This window comes from Mastacembelus armatus, chromosome 19 (genome assembly GCF_900324485.2).
Source record: "Mastacembelus armatus chromosome 19, fMasArm1.2, whole genome shotgun sequence".
Lineage (NCBI taxonomy): Eukaryota > Metazoa > Chordata > Actinopteri > Synbranchiformes > Mastacembelidae > Mastacembelus > Mastacembelus armatus.
In genome coordinates, this window is record NC_046651.1 from 35,293 (window position 1) to 55,767 (window position 20,475).

The 20,475-nt window shown below is 40.9% G+C and overlaps 1 protein-coding gene across 5 annotated transcripts in view; it reads right to left on the reverse strand.

Annotated features, from left to right (window-relative positions):
* Positions 1-1,283: 1,283 nt before the first annotated feature.
* The window catches only part of LOC113135066 (protein NO VEIN), a 43,899-nt gene continuing 24,707 nt past the window's right edge, over positions 1,284-20,475 (reverse strand). For 4 of the 5 annotated variants that reach the window (XM_026314687.1, XM_026314686.1, XM_026314688.1 and 1 more), the window contains 17 exons: positions 20,084-20,226; positions 18,851-19,032; positions 14,570-14,829; positions 14,223-14,460; positions 13,960-14,137; positions 12,381-12,507; positions 10,605-10,691; positions 10,018-10,203; positions 8,587-8,870; positions 6,357-6,505; positions 5,750-5,834; positions 4,659-4,773; positions 3,136-3,267; positions 2,777-3,049; positions 2,359-2,500; positions 2,069-2,234; positions 1,284-1,988 (listed from right to left, as the gene is read on the reverse strand). In XM_026314687.1, the coding sequence (XP_026170472.1) occupies positions 1,575-1,988; positions 2,069-2,234; positions 2,359-2,500; positions 2,777-3,049; positions 3,136-3,267; positions 4,659-4,773; positions 5,750-5,834; positions 6,357-6,505; positions 8,587-8,870; positions 10,018-10,203; positions 10,605-10,691; positions 12,381-12,507; positions 13,960-14,137; positions 14,223-14,460; positions 14,570-14,829; positions 18,851-19,032; positions 20,084-20,226 (3,161 nt within the window). In that variant the 3' untranslated portion in view covers positions 1,284-1,574. Of the gene's footprint in view, positions 1,989-2,068; positions 2,235-2,358; positions 2,501-2,776; positions 3,050-3,135; positions 3,268-4,658; positions 4,774-5,749; positions 5,835-6,356; positions 6,506-8,586; positions 8,871-10,017; positions 10,204-10,604; positions 10,692-12,380; positions 12,508-13,959; positions 14,138-14,222; positions 14,461-14,569; positions 14,830-18,850; positions 19,033-20,083; positions 20,227-20,475 lie in introns of those variants that run through there. The other variant, XM_026314691.1, reaches the window with a different exon arrangement.

Below are 20,475 nucleotides of genomic sequence, written 5' to 3' on the forward strand. Positions count from 1 at the left end.
GTACCGTCTGTAAATCCAGAGCTTTATTACTGTCTTTATTACTAAAAACTTAAAACACACCAGTGAGCCACACCCCAGTGGTTTACAGGTTGCAGTAGGAAATATGTGAGGTACCAAATATCCATGGGCATGTTTTTTTTCCCAAAAAACAATCTTTAAACGCTACGGGTACTGTTTTTTTTTTTTAAACAAAAATTTCCTCTGCACATGCGGGTGCCCAGATAGTTCGGTCACAATTCATAGTGCTCTTATCATTCTAGCAGAAATTGATTCCCACCACCCAGTGTCAGCAGTTTTACATACTGCACTTGAATGCTTCATAAGTCAGTCTATGCAGTGCAAGTGGAGTCCCACTTGTAATATAAATGTGATGTTTGTTTTCTTCACAAACAGCTAGTAGTCATGTCTGCACTGTCTCTGGACTATGGCTCAACATCACATCTGAATCTTTAACAAACTCTACAGCATCACAGTGAGCTAACAATGACCTTAAGGTACCCCAAGGAAATTATATTGTGTTCTGTGAGAACATTATATTTTACTAGTCAAATGAAATGCATTCCAAGATATTCCACTGTATTTACACTAAAAAAAAACCTGTGCATTGATCAGAAACATCCTGCAATTAGTTCATTTAGTATTTAGTGTCCCTGTGATACGTAGCCCATGGCTGATCCTTTGTACAAAACAAGCCTCTGGTTACCAAGATGTTGCATCACAGGATGAAAATAGGGAGGTGTTCTCCCCAGAGGCTCTAGTGATCTCTCCACCAGCTCTCAGTGGCCCGGTTTGTGAGGATTACCATCCCGCTGCAACGACATGCACTTTGACTACCACCAGTGCTCCCTAAGGATGGCCTCACAGGTCCCAGAAAAATAAGTTGGAAATTTGTCATTTCTCCCCCACATAACACAAAGAAAAAAAGAACATGCTTAAAGAATGTCATGTGGCCTTTTCATTGACGAGTATAGCTGTCAAGAAGAGCTTTGATGAGTTGAGGAGCCTTGTGAGTTTCACATAGATGTTCTGTGTGCCTGCACTACAGAAAACACAGCCTGTTCACTGTGACGGCGTAATTAGCACGAACGATGTGAGACTGTGAGGGACCTGTCCAGTCAGCTCTGCTTCCACTTAATTTAACTCAGCCCTCAGGTGTAATCGCTTCATCTGTCACTGAGGCCAAAGATGTACTAGAACCATGTGTAAGATTACTTGAAAAATAAAAACTGGCTGTGTGTGTCTGCTTACATAGAGCAACATGAGTCAAAATCATTTACAGTCAGTCAACTGACAGAAAAAGGATTTTATTTTGAAGGAATGGTAAAGTAAGATGAGGTAAAAGAAGGAAAAGAGTTTAAACCTTCAGTATGTTCACTGGCCAATTTGAAGTAGTATTGGTCATAGACTAAAAACACATTTTGTGTAGTTTGTTAACAATAAAAATGATACAAATTTAAAAGAAACATTCAACATGTATCAGTAGATAGTATTACGGTCACAATTAAAAACTATATTCAGTGCAGGATAAACTTAAAAGGCTACAGTGCAAATATCAACACAGACTTAAAAATGACCTATACAAAGAGATAAAGTGCCAGGTCTTTGGTGTAGAGATGCTGTGCCAGGTTCTGGATTCGACACAGGCGAACACTGTGAGCATCTCCTGCATTGTACACTCTGAATATGTGATAGCGCTCTTTCTCTTTCAGTGCAAAGTCCAGCTCATTGGCAGAGAGGTGGATAAATGACCTCTCTTTTCTGACAGTTGACTTTACTTCCACGTACACCAGTGCCGACTCTTTTCCTGAACCAAAACTGAGTTTGAAGTCATACGGCTGGCCGCTCTCTCCACTCTGGTTACACCACAGGACATGTGTGGGTCTCCCGGGATCGCTGCTGTCTCTCCAGTGGCACAGGAAAGAGTTAACCAGTTGCTCCCCCCACTCGCCAATCGCTGCCACGTCCTTCGGGTCTTCGGATAACACCACCTACAAATGGACAGCATGTTTAGAAAAGTTTGCTAGCGCTCAGCCACTGGTAAATGATCACATGTTGCGAAGGCACTAACAGTGGTGGGCCTCTGGCAGGCGAGCTCCATGTCCTCCAGTGTGGCCTGTGGAGGCTGCACTTTGTTCCAGAGAGGGAAATCAAGGTTCAGAGGAAGGCGCTGATTCTCTGCAGCAGCTGCAGCCCCCTGAAACACACCGGAAAGCACTACGGCCTCAGGGACAACGCTGATAGAAAGACAAAGGAAAGATCAGTTTAGGGGATTGGGACTGTGTTTTCAATAAAAATCAATATTGGTTTTCCAACATGAATGTTTCGGTTATTGTGGGATGATGAGGAGAAGAAGCCTACAGGCTGCTTGGAGTGAGTTTGTTGCTGGCTGGCTTGGCAGGCTCTACAGATGGAGCACTCTGTTTTGGCCTCAGCACTGGGAGGCTTTCCTCTTCAGTCACAGCTCTGTCAGACTCAGCGGTCCCACTATGTTGATTGCACTCTGCCAGTGACAGACAAGACCAAATGGAAGAATTAGTTATTTACAGAATGTCTTGTCTTATGAATAATGTCACTAGGTACATTACCAGCGCCCATATCAAAAGACCAACAAATGAGTGTTAAGAGGCTCTGAGCAGCCTTTCATCTCTATATCCTCCAAAGTTGATCAAGAATTAGTTCATAGTTTTGTATTGTCTGTGACAACCACCATTCTAGTATGTAAAACGAGTGCACACATCAATGGCAGTAGGAGATCGAAGTTTCTCCAATGTGTAACCTGGAGGTTGTGGGGTAGTGCTGATGCTGTTGGCCACAGCAGCAGGGTTAGGTTGCGCTGGGTGGCTGAGGACTGTCTGAAGCGTGGGATGGTCTGCAGGTCTGCTGCTGCTGCTCCTGAGTGGCTGGTTTCCCTCATAGCTGCTGGGACTCTGGGGGAGGTCATGGCTGCCTCCCTTGGAAGTGACTTCTTTCTCTGAGTCTCTGTCCTTAGGTGCAGCAGGTGGTGGCCACATCTTCATGACAGCTTCTACTACAGCCCTATCGCCCTGGCCTGGTGACACAGATATTCTTGGAATGTACAGTGTTTTACTGATAAATTACCAAGTAACCTTTATTCTGAAGGACTGCATAAAGTACCTGCACGACTGCCTCCTGTATTCAGTATTGATGCTCGAGGGGGCCAGCAAACCAGCTTCTGTTCTCCATCCTCTTGTGCAGGGTGAGATGGCTCAACTGGGGAGCTGATGGAAGAGTGACTCCTTGAAGGAACTAGAGTAAAACATTTTCAAGTTAACATCAAAACACAGCACAGGATAAAATACACAAAGCACCGATGATATGAAGGTCTGTTACAGTGCAGTTATGCCAATAAAAAAAAACATTTTGTATGAAAATTTTTTTTATTTTAATTAATTTTAAATAATTAATCCTTGTGTGTGTGTGTGTGTGTGTGTGTGTGTGTGTGTGTGTGTGTCTGTAAGCAAGATAGTGTGTGCTCTTTGCTCCAGTGAGGGATCTGCTCCTCTTGCTCTTTGAGCCTTGGCTCAACAGCTGCTCTTTTATGTCACCACACACAACAGTGAACAAACCCTAAATTAGCATATGAGAGAAACACTAGTTATCTTTCTGTGTCTGTGTGTGTGTGTGCGCAAAGCTGAGGCTGAGAAAAAAAAAATAGAATTCTATGAAATGATAATGGAAACCGGGGCAAGTGTCACAGAGAGAACTGCAGAAACAGGAGATGTAAGATTTCAGCAACAGACAAAGCCGCACTGTTTTGTTAGAATTCATCTCATGCTCCAGTTATAGCACAGAGTGTCATCAAATGGCAATTCTTCACACATTAACACTGAGCTGCAGATATGTTTTACCTAACACTGTGTACACTTAAACAAGTGTACTTTAAAAGCCCTGATACATTTTTAAAGACTTTACTTTCCTAAAGCAGATGGCCAGTGTAGTTTTTTAGCAATTCAGTATACTAATGAGTTGCAGTTAAATATGATCTATATGATCCCACATCAGCAAATGTGGGATCATATAGATCATATTTAATGAACATATATATGTGCAGTTTATTGACTCAATCCCTATTACACAGTCCTGTTGCTGGAAATAGTCATTACAGTACCAAATATGTAATAATCCAACACTATAAATACTCCCCAAAAACACATTTCTTCCTGTTTGTGTTGCTTTAAACTACAATACCCAGCAATTTTTTAAAATAAAACTTAATATCTGAATCTGAATCCCTTTAAAGACTAATTTACTAGGAATGAGTGGATTGCTGAGGAAATCCATACCAACACATTGTTAGTTGTGTTCTTGTGGAATTTGTTGTAATTAAGAACCTGATCCTGGAGCTGTCTTTTGTCTCAAGTGAAGTTTTACAGGCAACATCACTGTTTGTACCAGACCAAACATGGCTGCGGGCACTAAATTGAGCATATGTTCTGATGGCTATTCAACTCCACCCCCCCATTTTTTTTCATTTTCTAACTTGTAGTCTTCAGCCCCAACTGATGCTGTCTCAGCTGACATTACTTAAGGCAATTGATCAGCTTTCACACAGAACCTCCCTGATGAGTAAACTCAGCAGTGTTTTCATTTAAGTGCAGTGCCAGCTGGTTACTGGGTATTGTATGTGTTCTCTGTACCTCTCTCCAGGTTGATCTCTGGTTTTGGAGGTTCTGGGACCTCCCACTGTTCCTCCCCACTGGGCAGCTCTCTGATGTCCTCTTTATCTAAGAGTCTCTTCAGAGCTCCTGGGTCCTATACACACAAACAGAACTGAGATCTAATCTTGATGAAGGGTAATAATATATTTGATTTATATTAAAGTTGTCTTAATGCTTTTCAGAAATGGATCTTTACTCATTGTATTAGCACTCAGAGAACTGTGAGACTTGTTTTTGCCCACAACACTCACTCAAAGCTGCTTTCCCACATACTAGTACAGACAACAAGGAGTAACAAAGAAGATGGACCCATTCAGGATTAGTCTGAATTTCTTATTTGCAGAAGTAGAGTGAGTAGGTTTTGGGTTTCCCCTCTCAGATTCTTCTGCCAGCAGTGGCAGAGGCAGATGTTCTCATTAAAATGTTGATGACCTAATAAACATGAACTGCCAGCGACTGTTGAATTAATTCTCTGGAATAACTTAAAAGCTAAAGTAATAAGCAGATATAGTAAGTCAGTAAGTCAAGAGGCAGATCTGCGTGCAGTTTCCTCTAATCGTTTCATATCTCCATCTGTCTGACTCCAGTGTGTTACACTTCAGAATCACATCATTAAAACCTTTAATCAAACTGTCAAAATTTTCATTTAATTGACTTTGGCTGATCCAGACATAGAGCTTAAATCAGGCAGTTAGCTGCGTCTAATTCATCATATCCCGTGGTTGAGTTCTGCTTACATGTTTTGCACAGAGACAACCACACTACAAAGGATATTCAATGAACAGTGATTAAAGTGGAAGCCTGATGTGATCTTAACCTCTGAACCTCTGCAGAGTCTGTGCTGCTGCTATGCTCTGCAGAGGTTCAGAGCAAGTTGCCATGTAATGTAAATGTGACACCCTCCAAGGAAATAGCCTATTAGCTTTAGCTATGGTCAGCTTTGTGGTCGTAGCAAAACAATAGAGAGTGAGCAGATGAAAGACCATGTGCAAGCAAAGGCCTTTTCTGTGGATATGGATTAGTGATCAATCAGAGATGTGAGGCTGTGGAAGTGATCCTATAACACTTACACTGAGTGAGGTTATCAGGCCACTCAGGAAATGTATCAGCTCTTTCTTGTGGCTGCTCTCTGTGCAGAACAGTTCCACCAACTCCCTAAAAAAAAAAAAACACACACACAAGGTATTGCAAGATAACAGGAAAGACAAACAAACAAACACACACACACGCACACACACACACACTTCCTGGCAGGTGGATCCCACTGTTCAAGCTTTAAAATGCTGGTTTCCTGTTAAAGAGACCATTTCAGCTTACACTTCAGCTAATACCAATTTATTATCATGCAACATGAGACCTGGGGAAAACTAAGATCAGTTTCACAATCTCGCTGATGAGATTGGTATTGGCATTCCCACTGCACCTCGACTGCATTCTTTTCAGTGCTAGTGCCAACATTGTTATGTAAAAACTGGCATAAGTTTCATTTACATTGGGAAGTGATCTGATTAAACAATTGGTAAAGACAGCATTTTAGGAAAAGACCACTTCTGGTAATTTGGTGAAGGGAAAAAGAAGCTGATGACTTTGTTTTGTCGAACCAACATATTTAGACAACCAGTTTCTCAGCAGCTATTCAGTCAGTGGGTGCTGGCGCCCTTTCTGTTGCACACAAACCTGCAGATGTCCAGCTTGGCTGAGAGGTGATCTTTCTGGATATAGAGCTCCCTTTGGTCCTTCAGCTGACAGATAACGTCCTGCATCTCCACCACGGCTTGGTCACTGTCAGCAACATCCAGCTGGTAGCGAATGTACAGCTTACCCACCTGTAAACACACAGACAAGTGAAGATTTCTATGTACACTGAGATACTTTATGATAATGATGATAATGAGTGCTGTATTCTTTTCACACTATGGTGTATGTTACAGAGTAATAAAGAATCACATACATATATATATATATATATATATATATATATATATACACATATATATATATATATATATACACAGTGGGTACGGAAAGTATTCGGACCCCTTTAAATTTTTCACTCTTTGTGTCATTGCAGCCATTTGCCAAAATCCAAAAAGTTCATTTTATTTCTCATTAATGTTCACTCAGCACCCCATCTTGACAGAAAAAAACAGAAATGTAGAAATTTTTGCAAATTTATTACAAAAGAAAAACTGAAATATCACATGGTCATAAGTATTCAGACCCTGTGCTCAGTATTGAGTAGAAGCACCCTTTTGAGCTAGTACAGCCATGAGTCTTCTTGGGAATGATGCAACAGGTTTTTCACACCTGGATTTGGGGATCCTCTGCCATTCTTCCTTGCAGATCCTCTCCAGTTCTGTCAGGTTGGATGGTGAACGTTGGTGGACAGCCATTTTCAGGTCTCTCCAGAGATGCTCAATTGGGTTTAGGTCAGGGCTCTGGCTGGGCCAGTCAAGAACGGTCACAGAGTTGTTCCGAAGCCACTACTTTGTTATTTTAGCTGTGTGCTTAGGGTCATTGTCCTGTTGAAAGGTGAACCTTCGGCCCAGTCTGAGGTCCTGAGCACTCTGGAAGAGGTTTTCTTCCAGGATATCTTAGCTTAGAATTAACACCAAAAAGTTCAATCTTGGTCTCATCAGACCAGAGAATCTTATTTCTCATAGTCTGGGAGTCCTTCATGTGTCTTTTGGCAAACTCTATGCAGGCTTTCGTGTGTCTTGCACTGAGGAGAGGCTTCCGTCGGGCCACTCTGCCATAAAGCCCCGACTGGTGGAGGGCTGCAGTGATAGTTGACTTTGTGGAACTTTCTCCCATCTCCCTACTGCATCTCTGGAGCTCAGCCACAGTGATCTTTGGGTTCTTCTTTACCTCTCTCACCAAGGCTCTTCTCCCACGATTGCTCAGTTTGGCTGGACGGCCAGGTCTAGGAAGAGTTCTGGTCGTCCCAAACTTTTTCCATTTGAGGATTATGGAGGCCACTGTGCTCTTAGGAACCTTGAGTGCTGCAGATATTCTTTTGTAACCTTGGCCAGATCTGTGCCTTGCCACAATTCTGTCTCTAAGCTCCTTGGGCAGTTCCTTCGACCTCATGAGTCTCATTTGCTCTGACATGCACTGTGAGCTGTAAGGTCTTATATAGACAGGTGTGTGCCTTTCCTAATCAAGTCCAATCAGTTTAATTAAACACAGCTGGACTCCAATGAAGGAGCAGAACCATCTCAAGGAGGATCAGAAGAAATGGACAGCATGTGAGTTAAATATGAGTGTCACTGCAAAGGGTCTGAATACTTATGACCATGTGATATTTCAGTTTTTCTTTTTTAATAAATTTGCAAAAATTTCTACATTTCTGTTTTTTTCTGTCAAGATGGGGTGCTGAGTGTACATTAATGAGAAATAAAATGAACTTTTTTGATTTTGGCAAATGGCTGCAATGACACAAAGAGTGAAAAATTTAAAGGGGTCTGAATACTTTCCGTACCCACTGTATATATATATAAATCCACCATTGAAAATGCACCTACTGAGCTTTTCTTAATTTGTAGACTGAACATGGACAGGATCTCCAGGCACTGACTGCATAATGAGCTCCTGTCTAAGTAAATCAGCTGCTAATTACACACTATGTTCAAAGTGAATGACAGGTTCAGTACAAATTTGCCCTGGGCTTTCATCTTCATAAGTCTGGCCTGACAGTGACAGGGAACAGAAAGGTAAGCAGGTAAAATAAAGTTGCTGGTGTTGAAAAGAGCTAAATGATGCATTTTTTCTTGAGGTGTGTGTGATCATGGTCAGAGATTCTCCCTTAGTCAGGCCCAAGTCTAAAGATTACATTACATCCAAATAAGAAAAAAAACATTCAGGTTCCAAACTATGATTCCAAAGCAACTACATTTGATCATCTGACCTGTACAAAGGAAAGCCGCTTGATTTTCTCCCTGATATTGTTGTCAATCAGGTCTGAGTAGACATCAGCCAGCTCATCGTGGTGGTAGAGGAACCTCTGGATGTAGAGGATTACTGAGCGCACCATGGCCTGCATGGATGGACAGGGCCTCAGGCTCTCAGTCTGAAGCTCAGTCTTGACACAGTGGGACAGCTGACGGACACCACAGATCTCCAGAAACAAAGAGCGGTCCTCCTCCTTGAAGTTGGATACAGTGTTGGCTCGCTCTCCTGGGACTTTATGACCTGGCAGGCAATTAAACAACAATAGCAATATCTAGGTTTGAGCACAAAAGGGTTTATTTAAAAGGGTTATAGTGTTAACCTTTTGGCCACTAGGCCTATTTTGAGAACTCTGCTCGAAAATTTAATACCCGTAATGAAATGAGTATATCTCTGCAACAAGTTCTATTTGAATACTTTTGGTGTCATATTGAAGGGAACACTTGAGATTTGTTCAGATGTGTAAATATCAGTATATGTGTTACTGGTGAAGAGTAAATGAAGATGGCACACAGCAAAAATTTAAAAAATTCAGCCTCGCCTAAAAAAACAGTTTTACAATAAATATCTCTTTAGAATAATGCTAATAGCCCTAAATCTTTATGAAATCATAATAAAACATGTTAACATTATCTATGCACTAGGTTAATCTGATAAACTGAAGCAGAACAAAATTAGACAGGTTTTAGTACATTAAAGTCCAGGCGAGGATTAAAAAAAAAAAATGGCATGATTGCACAGTTACACACCATGTGTGCTATTTGTATTTTATCATGTTTAAACCTATGTATTTTATTTATATATCAGTAATGGTATTCAATACTTTCAAAAACAATAATTAAGTGGAAAGTTTCGAATCTGCCACCCAAAAATTCAGCTTTTTTCCTCCCTAAACGTCAATGCATTTTTATCACACCTTCTGCATATGTCATTGGCTGTATCTCCACAACGGCTTGACCAATTTAAGTGATTGACACCTCGTTTGAATCGTTAGTATGCTTCTACTGGCTCTACTTACATACTTACATACATACTAGATTTGTCACACCGTGTTTTTACGCACATCTTCAGGATCTGTGGAGTCTCTGCTTTCATTTGCATATTATGTGTATTGCATAAAGTACAGTAGCAGTAGACCTGGAATTGTGGTGAGTGGGTTGACACAGTGGTGGTGTATGGACTTTAATATTTAATAATTCATTTAGTTATCATTGTTGTTCTGCTTGGAGCATGTAAAAAAGATTTATATAGTCTTGTAGCCCAGGCTCTACTGTTTGATTTGATGTGGAACATTGCTATATTCTGTCAGTGTTACTGTATTGTTTCACGTTCTGTTTATTAATCGGTCTGTGTCGGTCTATGCATAGAAAAAAATATAGCAGCAGCATACCTGACTGCCAAGTCTTGCTACGGGGAACTGTCTTCTTTTCTGCTGGCGGCAGGTTGAGCAGACACACCTGCTTGTGAGGTTTGAAGATCTTCTCTAGCTCCTTGTTGTCAGCGATCATGGGTTTATGGGCCAAACTCACCCAGTTGTTATCCTTAGTGGGGAAGACCCTCTTATCAGACACCATACCTGAACCCAGAGAAAAGAGACAGTAACAGTAAGTTATAGACATTTTGTCTTTACTTTTCCTCACTGCCCTACTTTAACAGAGTTGCTGGTGTCTGTGTATGTTTTCACTCAAACTTCATTAAAAATTTCAGCACCACTTAATCAAATGCTACAAATCAAACTGATTATAATCACCAAATGAAGAATAAGAGAGAGAGAAAAATTCACTCTGAATTGTAAATGTTTAAACAAATTCTTCCTGGATGATTTTAAAGCATTTGCCCTCCAGAGAGTTGGTAGACGATGCTCAATTGCATCAAATCCTTTGCCAGAGTCGGGATAACAGGAAGTCAGATAGATCCACTGATTGTTGAGGTAATGAATGGTGGGCTGTGCAACATGAATATGTGTGCTTTACTTACCTTTTAAGCTAGAGCAGTAAGCAGGATCAAGTGTGGACTGAGGAATGCCTTCATGGTCTCCAGATGCTTGAATTTTACACTTTTGAGCTGTTGAAAACAAAGATATTCTATTATACTATAGCTGAACAACTACCGGCCCATATCAAAACCTGCCGTTTTTAGGCAAAATCCTTGAAAAAACTGTTGTTATACCAACAACTTACAGACTTTCTCATGCTAAACAACTGCTTTGATGATTTTCAGTCAGGTTTTAGGCCCCATCACAGCACTGAGACTGCACTCATCAGGGTGACAAATGACATTTGTCTGAACACTGGCAGAGTCTCTGTCTTAGCACTGTTAGATCTGAGTGCTGAGTTTGACATAGTGGACCATGTGATCCTGTTACAAAAGTTAGAGGACTGGATAGGCATCTCTGGTACTGCTCTTAAATGGTTTAAGTCCCATCTTAAAGACAGGAAGTACTTCACTGAAATTGGTAACTGTGTCTCCGACCAAATGGCGTTGACATGTTGGGTCCCCCAGGGGTCCATCTTGGGACCCCCTTTGTTTAATCTTTACATGTTTCCTTTAGGCCATTTAATATGCAGCAATAATGTGTCCCACCATAACTATGAAGATGACGCTCAGCTTTACATTTCACTCACAGCAGGTGAATATGGACCAGTCGATTCACTGTGTCACTGCATTGAACAGATCACCGTGTGGATGCAAAACAACTTTCCCCAAATAAACAGTGACAAGACTGAAATAATCATCTTTGGGCTACAGAAACAAAGAGAAAGTGTCAGCAGTTACCTTGAGTTTCTTTCTCTAAAATCCAAAAATCAGGTTAGAAATCTAGGGGTAATCATGGATTCAAACTTGAATTTTAATAGCCACATTAAATCAATAACATCGCCAGCATTCTATCATCTCAAAAACATTGCCAGAATCAAAGTGATCGAGTCAAAACCAGACTTGGAGAGACTCATCCATGCATTTATCTCTAGCAGGTTAGATTACTGTAACGGCCTGCTCATGGGGCTCTCAAAACAAGCTGTAAGGCATCTGCAGTACATTCAGAATGCTGCTACCCAGGTCCTGACTAGAACCAGGAAGTACAACCACATTACTCCTGTTCTCAGATCTCACATCTCACTGGCTTCCTGTCGCTCAGAGAATAGACTTTAAAACAGCCCTGCTTGTGTATAAGTCTCTTCATGGCTCAGCACCACAGTACATCTCTGACATGTTGGTGCATTATGAACCATCTCGAACTCTGAGAACATCAGGGACAGGCCTTCTGCTCGTTCCCAGAGTCAGGACTAAACATGGAGAAGCAGTGTTTCAGTTTTATGCAGCTAAAATCTGGGACAGTCTTCCTGATGATGTTAGACAAGCCTCATCTCTGGCAATGTTGTGTCCAAAGTCCAAGCTAAAAACTTTTCTTTTTAGCATGGCATATGACAACAAAGTGTGCTATCTAAAGTGTTTTATCTGCACTCATTCTCCTTTAATTTTATTTCAGGTTAATTTTCTACTATTTGCTGGTTCTTATTTTGATTTTTGCATATGTACTTTTAACTTTTATTTCTGTAAAGCACTTTGAATTACTCTGTATGAATTGTGCTATACAAATAAACTTGCCTTGCCTAAAGTCAGGAACCAGATGGAGGAAGTAACAAGTAACAATTGAGATACAGACAGATGGGACATAAAGAGAAAGGAAATGTGTGAGTCACTAAATGCAAGAAACTCTATGGAACAAAAGAGTGGCAATCTGAACATTCTTACCAAGTCTGGCATAGAGCACTGAGACATCCTGTAGCACTTCAGTTGTTGGTATGGGACATGATGAACAGATCAGCTCCAACAAACCGATGTACTGTTTCATATTGGGATTGGGCTCCACATTCAGCAGCTATACATAAGATATAAAACAACAGACACATGCACGGTATATTTGACAATGGCAGCAAACAGTCAGGTGTCTTTTTAAAACTTGTTCATCTGGTCTAACATAAGCAGCAAACATTAGCATGTTAAGCTAACTAGATTACAAACAACAGAAATAATCAAACTGTAGTTTCAGAGAAGGCAGAGCATATTAAATACAAACTGGGCTGGATGTTAGAGAAGTGCCGTCCATGAGGACTGCATTACCTCTGTGCACTCCAATTCAGGATCAAACTTTAAGTTAACATCAGAGGGTCTGTTCAGCTCTTTGTGGACGTTTACAAATGCAGCAACACGTGTTAGACAGCATTACTGTTAGAATAAGGGCATTGTAAATTGCTAACTGTGTTATGAGAATTGTCATTTTGCAGACAGATTTATGTAAAGGGTGCAACCAGGCATATCACAGTCAAGGATGTTCTCTGTTTTTCTGTGCAAATCACCAAGACATGTAAAGATATGGATGTGAACTCTGTATGAACTTTGAAGTTAACCTATGTTTCAACTCTCCCCTATTGTGTAAAGTGAGACGGTGCCTGGAAGTCATGTAACCACCTCCAGATATAAATTAAAGTGTTCTGAGCGGGCTCGTGGCTGCAGCCGGGGACAGCACAGAGTGTGCGTCTCCTAAAAGTCACGAGCTCAACCTAGAACAAAGAAAAGAAAGTCTCTGTGTAGATGTTTGATTAGAACCAACAATTACATTCACCAAACATTCAAGTTTGACCTATTCCCACAAGCCTTTTTTCACATAACCTGAAACATGATTATGCTATTTGAAAATAGTAAGTAAAAGCTAAGCAGCCAGACAGGATTATGTATATTCAAACTGATCTTACATTTTATCTTAACATACTATTAATACGAGTACAAATATAAGAACAATGCTGTTTCTCTACCCCCATATCTTCTGCATGGATCATCATGTGGTCAGGATTCTGACACATGCAGCCTTAGTCTTGGTCTTTTAGCAATGTATTACTTGGCCACCATGTGTGTATTTAAGACCCTTTCTGACAGGGTTCCCATTTTAACAAATCAGCTGGAAACCAACTCACAGAGCTAATATTAGCTTTGTTAGCCAGATACAGATAATTGACAGAAGTTGTCATTTTTATTAAGAAAAATAACAATTCCTGAACAGAAATTAGAAGAGTGCTTAAGTCTACTTCAATGGAATTAAGCGCATGTTTCAAAAATATCTAAAGTTGGCTGAGTGCTAATGCCACCATTATCATTACAAACACATGTTCATTGCAAGAGCATAAAGGTTTACAGGCGCAGCAAGAGTAACTAAGGGGACATGGGTCAATGAAAAGTCAAACAACTTAATGAGTCTAATAAACCATGAGTCAACAAACATTTTGAGCTAACAGTAACAGACACAATGGCTGTTCTGGGTAATAGAGCAGCTTACTCGGGTGAAGAAATCTCTCATGCCGTCCAGCGGGCTGTAGAAGGGAGCCAGGACTTTGGGCTCCTGCATGGGGCTGTCGTGAGTCAGCTGTCTGTAGCGCTGGAACATTGCTGTCGGGTCACTCCAGCACACCTCCTTGAGGTGGTAGAAACGTCCTGAACACCAATTCTCATTACGCCTGAGGAAGAAAAATCTTACTAATGACCTGAAGTGTTTAAAGTTTGATATTAACCTCGAAAAGTATGTTGATACAGTTGACATACCTGTTGTACTCTATAAATACAGCAGGGGTGTGTTGGAACAGCTCCTTTAGGCTGTTCTGTGGACAGTGCGTGTGAAGATAAGTGTAGATCATGTGAATGTGCTGAACTGTGGAAGTGAAATTGGCACCCTCTGACTCATCCTCAGGTAGGCTCTTCTCCTGGTTATCTGCTTCTGGCTTGACACACCACTGCTTCAGGTAGTTAATCAGAACTTCCACTGAGATAGTTTGTCTCATTCCTAAAGGAGGGGTAAGACAGTGGGCCAATGTTCTTATTCAAAATAACTCTGCAGCACTTATAGGATAACGACTAATCATAAATGTTCACTATAGTAGGCTCATCTTTACCTAGAGCTTTGCTGAACTCGCTAGGGTCAATGTCCACATAATCAACATGAGTCCCCAGGAGGCTAAAGACCTCAGGTGAGTTCAGGTAGACCGAGTTTGGACAGAGGTACTTTCTCTCTGGCTGTTCTCCTTCCAGCAGACGGTAGGATGGCACCCATTCAAGACGACACAGGAAGTGATAGAAAGAGGATTTGGTGGCTTTCATTGGTCGTCCATCACTATCAATCAACTGGGCTGTGAGGTACTGAGAGTAGTGGTGCCTGGAAGAATGAGAAAAGTTGTAGGCAATAGTGGTTAAAGATTTTACAATCCTTTCTAACCTTCTCTTGCCAAGGCGTAATATACTACTGCATAACTTCAGAGGCCTTATGGTTAAGATTCATGGATGATGCACTGAGAAATTCTTATTTACAAGAGGAACAAAGCTGATCTAAATGATCACTGTAATAGAAGATGTAAAGTTCTACAGTCTATGTTTTTGAGTGAGTGAAAATGAAATAAGATCAGTTGTTGCAAAAATGAAAGATAAAACAGATTAGATATGACAGTAGTAAAGAAAACAATTGACTCTATACTTGAACCTTTGACTTATATTTTCAATAATTCATATAAAAGGGAAATAGTAAAGGTTGTACCAATATTTAAAGCAGAAAAAAAAGTAACTTCACAAATTATAGACCAGTGTCTTTACAACCAAGATTTTCTAAAATACTTTAACATACAAATGAATTATTTATAAAGTCAGGTTCATTGAAATTTTGAGAAATTAGTGAGTGATTTTGTTAGTTTTGCTTAAGTGAAAGAATGGATTATTAGAAGAAAATATTAAAAAATGATTTGTATTTAATATAACCGATGAAGATTAAAGAATTAAATTTCATTTTAAGCATCAATATGCTAGGACAATAGTAAAATCGGTGTGTGGTTCAGTTTGTGGGGTTAAAATGGGGAATTCCTTAAATACTGAATTAAAAAGAAGTATTCAGTAGTTTAAAAAAAAGTATAAAATTATAAAATTATTGGAAAATATTAAATCAGTATGTAATGTTTGATTGTCTATTATTATAGGAGGCTTTCTGTTTAGGCACAACGTTGGGGAGGTGATGTATGTATATATTTTTGTATAATGGTTTGATTTTTTGTTTTGAAAGAGAACGGTTAACATAAGACTTTCTTCATCCAGTTTCTTTTCGAACATGGAATATGGTTGATGGTGAACGGAAGTGTGATGAGGGATTTTTGATATTCATGCTCGAAATAAATGAAATAATGAAATAATCAAAATAATATTCACAACAGACAGAAAAATTGCGTCCATGCATGATGCAGTAGACTCTAGCTGTCACACTACCCTCTGATTGAGAGTATGTTTAAACATTATGCATGGATGGATTTATTTGTTACACTATAAGACAGTTTAAATGGTCATTAAGCTTTTCTTCTCAGAAAAAAGATATTTTGAACATTGTGAAAAGCACAACATGAACTGATGCACTTAAAACCTATTGTCATGCTTTGGCAAGTTAGATGAAATATCAAGCAAATTAAATCAGTGGTTAAGTCATGTTTCTTCCAGCGACGCCTGCATTTGCTAAGGCTAAGCTATTTCTCTCTCAACCTGATCTCAAGAAAATTATTCATGCCTTTGACATATCTCGACTACTGTCCAAAAACCTGCAGCTCGGGTTTTAACCTCCACTCAGTATGCACATATTCACACTGTTCTGAGGTTTCTGAATTGGCAGACTTTTGAGGACTTATAATCAATAGCTTTAAGAAGTGCCTAGGACTAGTACGAGATGTGGAGAACAGGATTTTACAGTACTCTTTCTTCTTCTTCTTCTTTTCCTTTCGGCTGCTCCATTCAGTGGTCTGCCTTCATTTAACCCTATCCTCTGTATCCTCCTCACCCACACCAACTATCCTCATGTCCTCCTTCACTACATCCAAGAACCTCCTCTTTGGTCTTCCTCTAGGCCTCCTTCCTGGCAGCTCTAACCTCAGCATCCTTTTACCAATGTATTCACTGTCCCTCCTCTGAACATGTCCAAACCATCTCAATCTGGCTTCCCTGGCTTTTTCTCCAAAACATCTAACATGAGCTGTCCCTCTGATGTCCTCATTCCTGATCCTATCCATCCTCGTCACTCCGAGAGAGAACCTCAACATCTTCAGCTCTGCTACCTCCAGCTCTGCCTCCTGTCTTTTTCTCAGTGCCACTGTCTCTAAACCAGACAACATTGCTGGTCTCACCACTGTCTTGTCCACCTTTCCTTTCATTCTTGCTGACACTCTTTTGTCACACATCACACCTGACACTTTCCTCCACCCGTTCCAACCTGCTTGCACACGTCTCTTCACTCCTTTTCCACACTCTCCGTTTCTCTAGACTGTTGACCCTAGGTACTTAAAATCCCCCACCTTCTTCACCTCTACTCCCTGTAACCTCATCGTTCTACTTGAGTCCCTCTCATTTAAACACGTACTCTGTTTTACTGCGGTTAACTTTCATTCCTCTCCTTTCCAGAGCAAACCTCCACCTCTCTAGATTTTCCTCCACCTGCTCCCTGCTCTCATTACAGATGACAATGTCATCTGCAGACATCATGGTCCAGGGAGATTCCTGTCTAACCTCATCTGTCAGCCGGTCCATCACCACAGCAAACAAGAAGGGGCTCAAAGCTGATCCTTGGTGCAGTCCCACCTCCACCTTGAACTCCTCTGTCACCCCTACCTCACCACTGTCTTACAGCTCTCATACATGTCCTGCACCACTCGAACATACTTCTCTGTCACTCCAGACTTCCTCATACAAAACCACAGCTCCTCTCTCGGCACCCTGTCATACGCTTTTTCCAAATCTACAAAGACACAATGCCTTTCCTTCTGGCCTTCTCTGTACTTCTCCATCAGCATTCTCAAAGCAAATATTGCATCTGTGGCATGAAACATACTGCTGCTCACAAATGCTCACTTCTGACCTCAGCCTAGCCTCCACTACTCTTTCCCATAACTTCATTGTGTGACTCATCAGCTTTGTTTCTCTGTAGTTTCCACAACTCTGCACGTCTCCCTTGTTCTTAAAAATGGGCACCAGTACACTTGTCCTCCATTCCTCAGGCATCCTCTCACTCTCCAAGATCTTGTTAAGTAGCCCAGTCAAAAACTCTACTGCCACCTCTCCTAAACACTTCCACACCTCCACAGGTATGTCATCAGGACCAACTGCTTTTCCACTCTTCATCCTCTTCAATGCCTTCCTCACTTCATCCTCACTGATCTTTGCTACTTCCTGCTCCACAACAGTCACCTCTTCTATTCTGTGCTCTCTAACATTTTCCTCATTCATCAACTCTTCAAAGTATTCCTTCCATTTTTCCATCACACTTGTGGCACCTGTCAACACATTTCCATCTCTGTCCTTAATCACCCTAACCTGCTGCACATCCTTCCCATCTATGTCTCTCTGCCTCACCAACCTGTACCAATCCACCTCTCCCTTCTTAGTGTCCAACCTATCATACAAATCCTCATATGCCCTTTGTTTGGCCTTTGCCACCTCTATTTATTTTACAGTACTCTCTACCTCTTTGAATTAGATTAATAATCTTAGAGCTTTTAAGTCCCTATTAAAAAAATCATTGTTTAGTATGACATTTAGTTCTGGTACTTAACTTTTACTTTCTCTCCCCTTTTTACAACTTTTTATATTGATGCACTGGTCAACTTATATTGTTTTAAATGTGCTACATAAATAAAAAAAATAAATACAATAAAAACTAAAACATTCAAAATCAATTATTAATCCAACTCTAATATAAAGAAGCCTGTGGTTTGCAGGAGTCTGTGAGGTGAAATGACCTTGCCTGAACTGGTGTCCTCCAATTACATCTGTATCAGTAATTCATGAGATGCTAAGAGCTAGAACGCTAAGAGCAGCTAAATCCAGATTATTAATCCTATGACTGATCTCTCTGGCAACATCAAACCCAAACAAAGGATGGTGTGTCACTGCTTTTCCCTCAGGGAAAAATAACATTTACGTGTCTAACAATATCCCCACTTTAGCCCAGTAATCACTTAATAGTGCCAGTAAAAATGGGAATTATTACCTGACCCTGACTAACCTCAAAGCCATTAACCTAGCCATTATGTTTACAAAACATAACAAACAACCAGTGAACCCACCTGCTTCTCAAGTGGAGCCATACTCACTGGACAGAACATGACACAGGAGGAGAAATATGTGAGTGAGTTTGTGACAACAGATGTAAGTGTTACCCAGTGTCCCAGTTGGTCTGCAGCAGCTCTAGCAAAGCCATTCTCTGCTTCAGGAGGTCAGAGCCAGATAACTGGGCTGTGGCCAGGGCATGAAACTCCTCACAGGGGTAGTCATCGAGTATACAGCCCTCCCCAGGGCTTAGGTGCCACATTGCACTTTCAACTGACCAGGGACTGGACGCCTGGAGGAGGAGTAGGGGACAAAGATAGAAAAGAGAAGGGATTAAACGCTGTACATGCTGCTACTGAGTTGGGTAGGATATAACATAACTGTGTGAATTAATTAATGGGTAACAGTGAGAACTTGGAGCAGTTTGAGTGTTTTACGTGATAAACCGATTTTGGCACCATGGCTGATGTTGCAGCTTGAAAATGGCTTTTCTAGCAAAAGGTTGCTTTTGCAATATTTCTGGGTTGTCTCTCATACACAGCTTTATACAGCACGTGACCACAAAACACATCAGGCTGATGTTCTGTTGCTTAGTTCTTTCATTGGATTTTATGGTGAAGATGCAGATAAGGTTTTCTTCTACAGACTAAGTTCTTTTTTGTGCAAGCATGACTGTACAGAGGAATAGTGCACCACCACTCCTGAGTCTGCTGGCCTTTCTGACAAGCTTACGAGCAGTTTCCAAGATTTTTCTTGGTCTGGAGCTCATCTTGACCTCATAGTTCCCCTAAACTGCCACCTATTCATCTTCTTACAGCCTTTTCATTCACTGTGGGAATCACTAACATTCATTTTTAGAGTCTTACTCAGCTGCTTAGGGGTCTGAAGAGAGTGATGGTATCATGACAGATGCACATACTACATGCAGTTGTAGCCCAGGCTAAAACAGGCATCAAGAATGTATGACCTGTGCAGCCTTAACTCTGCCTCTAACACGTCCCATCAGCCACCTGTTTTTTCTGCTCATCCTCAAAGCAGCTATTGATCTCTCTGGTCCTGGTGTGACTCATAATCATTAGTATCTTTATCCTTTAATCACTACCTGATTCATCATGATGAGTCAGAGCTAGTTTCTAATGCAGAGAAAGATTCTGGTCTCTGTCTGTGTCCATGCAACCAGTAAATATTGTCTCCTTACACAACAAATCCATAGCCTTTTAATATCTGTGCGTGCCAGGCTGTCATGACCTTGGTAGGGTCTCTTTCTACGTTGCATCTCTTTAACATGAGCTGCCTGTGATTGCTAAGTAGCCAAGCCAACAGTTCAAAGGGGTCTTCCTCACCAGTTCTTGCGCAGTAAGCGTTCGTCTCTCTTTCCGGATGATGAGACCATGCCTCACTCCCAGTCTGGTGAACAGCTCTCTCCATCCTGCTACATCCCCATCTGTCTTCACATAGTAGGGACTAAGCAAGATCCAATCACATCCTGAAGGAGGAAAACAAGAGAGGCAGCACGATATGTGTTTTCAGGAGGAAGATCAATAATTACTGTAAAAGAAACATGACTCTGGAAAACTGCAGAACTCTGAACAGGCAAAGAAGATCAAGCCAGACGAAAGACTAGTATAAAGATAATGAATTGAATATCTTTGGGTTTTGGATTGCTGATCAGGTAAAACAAGACATTTGAAGATGTAACATTTGGCTGTGACTCTGCCGGATATTCTTCAGAATT